Source organism: Chrysemys picta, chromosome 19, assembly GCF_011386835.1.
Source record: "Chrysemys picta bellii isolate R12L10 chromosome 19, ASM1138683v2, whole genome shotgun sequence".
Taxonomy (NCBI): Eukaryota; Metazoa; Chordata; order Testudines; family Emydidae; genus Chrysemys; species Chrysemys picta.
Window position 1 is genome coordinate 11,497,210 of NC_088809.1, and position 7,945 is coordinate 11,505,154.

Below are 7,945 nucleotides of genomic sequence, written 5' to 3' on the forward strand. Positions count from 1 at the left end.
TTCAGTGGGACTTAGTAGTGACCTGGAGAGAGCGACCCGCTTCAGAGGTGAAATAGTTCAATCACAGGGCACATTTGGTCCTTAGTTTCTGTGCTTACAGACAGACAGCAATGGTGCCAGTCAGAGCCAGCTGTGGCTGTGATCTCTGTGATGTAGACATGTGACACTTGAGAACTGGCTAGAGACCACACTTCAGCCAAATATTAAGATAACTGCCTGTCCTGGCAGAATAATGTTCTCTGCTTCCTTCAGGGCCATTGAGATGGGGCCTAAATGCAGAGACCAAACAAAATAGCAAAGATGAGACACAAAGGGCCAGGTGCAAGCCACAGAATTTTAAAAATACCTAGGGCTCAAAAATTGCTCCCCCTTGTATTATCATTATTCCTCACTATTACTTTCTGGGGAAGGTTATTTTGGTGTTTGTTTTGTATATACAAAAAGCCTTCAAAACATACAGGATCTTTAAACATAAAAAGGAGGAAAGGCTACTGTCTAAAATTTCCCCAGGAATTACCAATAAAGCCTGACCACGAACTGACTCCATAGGTCTGGGTAGTCAGGAGTTTTGTTAAACCCTCCATGGAATTCCTGCATTTTAGGTATTCAAATGCACTTGCTTTGCTTAAACTTTCCTTTAAATTCTCGCCGTGTCTAAGAGTGCTGTCTTCTGAAGGTCACTGATCACAGTGTCTTGAATTCCTAATGCCTTCTTGAGCGGCTCTTTCATATCCTTGGGAATCACTCCAAGTGCTCCTGTCATCACTGGGGTCATCTTCGTTCTAGCTTTCCAGAATCGTTCCACTTTGTGGCAGAGTTCTTCCTACTTCACTGTTTTCTCTTCCTTTTTCTTGTTTGTGTTTCTGTTTGCTGGTCTGGCAATATCAATTAGCATCATCTTGTTTGTCTTCTTTTCTACAACAACTGTGGCCAGCCCGTTTGCCTACACCATTCAGTCTGTGACAATTGTCAGATCCCATAAAATCTCAGCTTCTTCTCTAGAGCACTTCCAATTCAGTGATTGTAATACTGCGTGGTGTGTTTAAGTCTCTGCTCGTCACAGAGGCTCCAGTGATGACACTTGGGGACCTAATGATTATTATTGTAGTGCCCTGAGGCTGTACCTGAGATCAGGGCCCCATTGTGCCAGGCTCAAACACACCCGCGGAGACACAAGTCCTGCCCCCAAGAGTTTACAGGCTAAATAAACAAGACAACGGGTGGGAGAGGACACAGAGGCACAGAGAGAGGTGGTGCCTTGCCCAGGAATTAGACCCTAAGACCAGGTCTTCTGAATCCCACTCCAGTTTCCTAACTCCTGGGCCACACTGCCTCCTGTTTCCGTTTTAGTTGGCTTTCCCTTTCAGGAACACTGCTAATGACATTCAGCTCCCCTATAGACTTCCTCCAAAGGATGAATTCAGGCATTTCCAGATGTGACTGTTGGTTTTTTTTAAATTTTTTTATTTTTTATTCTTTCACCTCACAGATCCCACGCCTCTCACATCATCGGGTAGGCGATGACAAAATAATTAAGCTCTGAGTCAATCAGGTCTCGATATCTCCTGAAAATATCTCGCAACATTCGATCTTCTTCAATGGTTTCATACCGATTTGTGTAAATCCTCACCTGTGCGGATGAAGCAAAATCCTCTCTGTAAGAAGCGCATTAACTGGCCAAAATTAAGCTCCAAAGGCCACGTGGCTATTGAGGTTTCTAGATAAGCCTAATATCTAATAAGACAGGTCAACACTGGGTCAAATCCTGAAGCCCTTGCTCAATTTTCGCTCGGGCAAGACTCCCTGGCCTGCCAGTGAAAGTTGTGCCTCATGAAATGCTGAGTGAAAACTAAGACTCTCACCAACCTCTCCATGGGGCATTTCAATGGAAGGAGATACTGGGGAAGGAAAGACTCAGTGGGCTGAAGAGGGCTTCTCCAGGAGCCATAGATTCCTGGGACCTGCACAGATCTTGGGGGATCTATAGAAGCACAAGCCAGCTCTGCTCGTCCTAGGACCCTGTTGGCTCTCGGGTAGCATGGCTCAGTGCAAACATTCCTTCCCCTGGCTGCAGTTTGTCGCAGGACTATGCTTTGCATGGGACTCTCCAGCTATTGTGAAACAGGGCTGTGTTATTTTGGAATACGCTTCATGGACCTGGTCAGGTCTAGGGAGATTCATGCCTGAATGGTCCTCTCTCAAGTGGAATTTGGAAATACAGTACATGTATGGTTCTTGCACTTCCTCGCAATCCTTTCCTCCTGTGTGTTAACAGTAACCTTAAACCAACATTGAGAGGAGGGGGCTGCATTACCCTGTTCATAAATCTGTGCTTCTGCTTGGGGTTCTTTGGGTGGAATGCAACTTTTGAAACGCAGGATTTTACCTTCATAGTCTGCAAGGTGCATTTCCCTTCTGCTTGATTTTGTAACAGCCTCTCCACAAATGCAACACGGAGGAAGGCCCAGATTTTTAGGAAGAACAGCTTCTTGCATGATAGCACAAGCTGCAGCAGCTCCTCATCCAGTGATTCATGGCTGTTGTTGAATTCGAGTGTTAATTTCTAGAAAAGACAAATAGTAAAGATCTAGATCAATGGGCCAGGTGTTCTGCTATTGCAATTTCCCTGGGATTCAATCAGCAAGTCTTTCCTTGCGCTGCTGATAGGGTTGGCTTACAGGCAGGTCATTTTTTGTATCTTGGAGCTTATGTAACTTATAATTTTAGCATAATAGCACCCAAAGGCCCCAATCAGAACTGAACCCCGTTGTGCTAGTCACTGTATATAGATAGCCCTTTCCACAAAGAACTTCCAATAGTGATGGTAAATGCATTAAATAATGCCCAGAGTCCCTGTAATGTGTCATTATATGAGGTTCTTGCATGGATTTCCGGAGATCAATTCTGGAGAGTTTGTTTTGATCCCCCAAAACATTTGTGTGTGTGGGGGGGATAATTATAATTCAAAGAGCTGAATGTAAATGAAAGGAACATTGTGATGTGACCATGCTTGATGCACCAGAGAAAGTTAACAGCAATCACTACTCACAGATGCAAATGACCATTTTCAATAGTTAGCCACAAAGAATGTCTGTCAAGGGACATACTAGACATCATTTTTTTCTCTTCCTATAAATCAGGGTTTCTCAAACAGGGGTCGCCGCTTGTGTGGGGAAAGCCCCTGGTGGGCCAGGCCAGTGTGTTTACCTGCCCTGTCCGCAGGTCCGGCCAATCGCAGCTCCCACTGGCCGCGCATCGCTGCTCCGAACCAATGGGAGCTGCTGGAAGCGGCGCGGGCCGAGGGACTTACTGACCGCTGCTTCCAGCAGCTCCCATTGGCCCGGAGCAGCGATCTGTGGCCAGTGGGAGCTGCGATTGGCCGGACCTGCGGACAGGTCAGGTAAACACACCGGCCTGGCCCGCAAGGGGTTTTCTCTACACAAGTGGCAACCCCTGTTTGAGAAACCCTGCTATAAATTGATTTACGTATTAAACCTTGTAAAGAAAACCTAGTATAGACGATGCAAGATTATAAAGTAATAACTTACACTGATGCATATACTTACGTCTAGGAAGATCTCAAAGCACTTTACAATCTCATATCTGAATTGTTTGAAAGGAACACTGTATCTTCCTCCCTCCATTAAACCATGGCCCCCTCTGTGGTACAAGGTGGCAACTTTTTAAGAGGGCACAGCAGTTTATGGAGAGGAAGTAATCTTTTCATGGCTGGGACAATCTTTTCTTTGTTTGTGTAAATACATAGTTCAGTGGGCCCAATTGGGATTTCTAGGTGCTAGCTCAGTACAGTTAATAATTAAGAAGAAGTAGAAATAATGTGTCCAACTGAAGCTGATGGAGGAATTTAGATGGGCAGAATGTAATTAGCTAAACTGGACTTTGATTGGGAAGCTGGTGCTCACACCTCTTGTGGAAAAACTGCCTTCTGGAGCTCTAATGACCTCATGGGTCAGGGTTTCACTTTTACACTGACAATTTGGTACAACGCCCACACAGCCACCTGGTTAGATTAGTGACAAAACGGTAAAATGTTGCTGTTCCCACCATACCTGCAGAATGTGCTTGTAGGCTGGTAAGAGATTGGTGAGGGTCGGCCTCATCGACCAATCCGGGTCACTGAAATAGCAGCTCCGTAGACTGATGCTCCTGAGTGGGATCTCGGCTAAAAGTATCCTGGCTAGACTGTTGTGCTTCATGACTCTTTCAAAGAAGAAGTTCACTTTTAGTTTGGGTGCTCTCTTGGCTAGGTTGGCCCAGGACATCCCCCAAACCACCTGCCCGTGAGGGTCATGGATGTGGCACTTGATGTTTATAGTCCCGAGAGAATGGGCGTTGTGCTCGCACAGGATGTCCAGCAATTCATCCGAGATGCAGTTGTAATTGAGAGTCAGGATGACCAGGTTGCGGAACATGGACATAGTCTGGTGGAACAAGGGGCTGCTGTAGATGGAAAGATGGTGGCTGAAGAAGTCTTCTATGTTGATTTCGGAGGCAAAACTTTTGTTTTTCAAATAGCTCAAAGAGCTCAAAAGCTCACAGCCTTCTTCCAGCGTCACTCTTGCTCCTTTCAAGCTGAGATGAACAAGATGTGTGCCCATTCTTTTCAGGAAAATAATTAAGTTCTTGATAAACTGATTCTTAATTATGTTTCTCCAGACCAATCGGTCCAATTCCAGGTGCTGAATAGTCAGGGATACCAGGCGGCTGTTACATTTGCCCAAGCGCGAGAGAAGCCCCCTCATAGTCACTTGAAATTTTCGGGTCAAGACAGCATTGTAAGGGTTCAGGAACTTGATCTCTAGGTGTTCCAAGTACTTGCCGAATCTCTTGACGTACCACAGAGCAGATTCAAACTCGGATGTGTTTGACCTGGACGGCCGCCCACTGAAGGTGATTGTTCTGGTTCTCCAGAGAGATCCTGAGTACATGGCTTGATTCCATCTCTTACAGACTAAAGCAGCCCGAGATCTGTCCCTGTCGTCTAGCCACCAGAACACATGGCTCAGGCAGACGTTGGGCAAATAAGCCCAGCAACTCTGCTGGAGTTTGCTGTCATTCTCCATCAAGGAGACAGTCAGTCAGTTCCTGCTGGGTGCAAAATCAAAGCTTAGGTGGTCTCTAGATCAGGAAGGCTGTGGCTCGTTTGTTTAATGTTACTTGACAGAGCAAACACTTCTAAGTGAATAGCAAAACTCCTGCCTCTTTACATTCAAAAGCAACAATCCATCCTTTGCCTCTTTACATCCAAATGCTGGTGACCACATGAGCTCTTAGGTCTAACCTGAGGTCTAACCTAAATCAAAAGAGAAAAGCAATGAGAAGAGTACAATCACACCAACAGCAAAGGGTACCATTTCAGTTCCTTGGCCTCCATAAAGCTTAAACATCACATGGTAAAATGGTCTCAGTATCAATCTGCTAAATTTTTTGTCTCTGCAGATTCTAGAAGCTCCTAGAAAATACCAATAAAACTGAAGACGTCTCTTGTGGGGGATCAGTTCTTTCTGGAAGCTTGCTATGTGCTTGGGGCTGTACAAAGAGTTGCTTTCCTTTGCACTGCAAAGATTAACAGCACTGACTATCTAAATGGACTATCTACATCTGCTGATCTTCACTTTTCTGGGTTAACATCACAGCCTGTTTCAGGTGGCCCTTTAAAAACCTGCGGAAGATTTTCAAAACATTTTTGAAACTGGTCTAGCTCTGGGATTAGCTCTGGGAGTCAGGAGCTCGGATGGAGAGTGGTGAAAATAAGAGACAAGCAATGCTTGGGATGCAAGAAGACGTTAGTTACCCGTTCTGCTTAGGAGGCATTCAGACCCCAGCAGCCTTGCTCCCTGCAGGGTTCAATGATCACCTTGCCTGTTCCCCCACCCTAGGGAGTTCAACCATTGTCAGGGAGCAAGAGGTAGCCTTTGTGATGTCATGGGCACTGACTTGACTTCATTGCAGGCAGGAGCAATGCAGCCAGCTGAGCAGTGTTACACACTGCGAAGGCAAAGGGGAGGGAAAGATGTATTCTTTGGGGGTTCAGTGTGAAAAGGGAATCTCAGGGCTGGCTGCTGTACATACTTCTCCCTCCCCCAGCCCCAACAGGTGATCTATCTGGAAGCTAAGCGTCAAACAGTAAAGGCAGAAAGTAGTGCTTGCTACAGCTTGTGACCTAGGAACTGCAAGCCTCATGTGTGACGATTTGGGGATTCTATGTACAACTTACTCCAGTTGGATTTTATGAGCAGTCTGTATTCTTAGGTCTTAAACTGTCTCTTTCTGTGTTCTGCCTCATGCTCCTTGTTGAGCTAAGGAGACCCAGGAGTGGTATCAGCATGTTTGTCTATGAATAGATTGGTCTATTAAAAACTGAGAGGGACTCAAGGAAACTTGGGGCAAGAGAGGGGCATGTTTTTGTAGCAGAAGGATCCTTTTTTTTTACTGAGGGGCCATCTGAATAAGAAAGAAGCTGGCTGCAGGAAAGAAGGGGGAGAAATATCCTGTGAATCAGGGGAAAAGCCTTCTGAAGGACGGGGGGTACTTGGATGTCCCAGAGGACTCTGGCCAAATCAAGATTGGTGAGGAAACTGAGGCAGGAAGGGAGGGGGCATAGGTCTTTATTGTTTTGTCTAAGTCTGTATATTTCTTGTGCTAGCTAAAGTCAGGAATAACTGTGTTACAAACTTTTACAAAGCCTGTTTGTTATCCCTGAAGAGGTAAACGCTAACCCAGACTGCTCACAAGGCTGGAGCTCTGGGGAAGGATATGCTTATGCCACTGACGTGTCTTTGTGGGGCAGGGATCCGCTTTGGTCCTGGGGGCCTATGGCAACTGCCCTGTGAGTTCCCTTCTGTGATAGAATATGTGCCCAAGAAGTGTGCCAGAGAGGCCAAAGAAAAAGACGGTGCTTGAACCCACCCAGAGCAAGGGAAGCTGATGAGCAAAAAGATCTAGTGTGGTGTAGGGTTGCCATTTTTTTTTTTTTTTTTGATGAATTCCTGGAGATTTCATCACGTGACATTATCTTTAATTCCTGGAGACTCCAGGGCAACCCTAGTGTGGTGGGACCCAAAAACAGCAGCTGGGTGAATGTGCAGCAGGGGGTCATGACATCATGCATGCAATACAGGCTGGTTCCCACTGGTGATGAGATAAGGCCTTGCTTTCATCAGACCTTTAATAGACTAGGCTCTAACTTCTCTCCACTCAAGGCAAAGGTGTATGGAGAAGCCTGTGCTTTGTTAGCAAGTTTGCAGAGAAACAGATTTGGAGAATAAATTGCTTCTACCCAAAGCAGCCTCGCAACCTACAAGTCTTAAAAAGTGATTAGCTAAGATCACTGACGTGCTTCCAGGAGAGCAACGGACGGGGGAGGGGAGAATGATTATTTCCCAAAACTCTACCTAAAAACCAAGCCCCACACACTTGTGACACCAAAATAAGATGCTACTCTCAAGCAGGTTGTGCAGATCTTCCTACTATGACCATCTCTCTTTCTTGCATTTTATTGTCACAATTAGATTTCACAGTTAATAAAATTACATGAGTGGGAGCCATTCTCAGCTCTCCACCCTACGTTTTGAAGACTTTTATCTGTAACCATAAAGGCTTGAAACTTTAGACTTTCATTTCATAAACAGGCTTTGAAATGCAGGTTGGCATTTTGTTTTTAATATCAATAGAACTGAGCCAAAACCCCAGGTCAGATGAGAGGAGAACACCCATTAGCGTTGGGGAGTTCCAAATAGAGATCTGATTGTAGTCTGAACCCATTGTTTGTTTTTTAACAGCTGTCCTGATTACACTCAAAATGATCACGTGCATAGATGGCAGTCAGATAAAGGAGCAAATTCTGCCTTCAGATAGGGAGACTTGAATGCACATCTGTATCTCAAGGATACTATACATAGAGGGATGTAGCACTCAGAAGCTG

The 7,945-nt window shown here is 45.4% G+C and overlaps 1 protein-coding gene across 1 annotated transcript; it reads right to left on the reverse strand.

The window, feature by feature from the left end:
* Positions 1 to 1,447: 1,447 nt before the first annotated feature.
* Positions 1,448 to 5,302, reverse strand: LOC101934144 (F-box only protein 39-like). Its single transcript, XM_005298910.3, has 3 exons — positions 4,071 to 5,302; positions 2,387 to 2,563; positions 1,448 to 1,630 (listed from the first exon to the last, which is right to left on the reverse strand). Exons 1-3 carry the CDS (start codon positions 5,082 to 5,084, stop codon positions 1,502 to 1,504), a joined length of 1,320 nt encoding a protein of 439 aa, XP_005298967.2. The 5' UTR covers positions 5,085 to 5,302; the 3' UTR covers positions 1,448 to 1,501.
* Between the last annotated feature and the right edge of the window lie 2,643 nt (positions 5,303 to 7,945).

Coding starts and splice junctions, on each gene's coding strand:
- LOC101934144 (XM_005298910.3), bottom strand. CDS start 5,084: ATGGAGAATGACAGCAAACTCCAGCAGAGTTGCTGGGCTTATTTGCCC. Junction 2,564..4,070: donor CCTACAAGCACATTCTGCAG/GTATGGTGGGAA, acceptor TGTCTTTTCTAG/AAATTAACACTCGAATTCAA. Junction 1,631..2,386: donor GCACCTTGCAGACTATGAAG/GTAAAATCCTGC, acceptor TCATCCGCACAG/GTGAGGATTTACACAAATCG.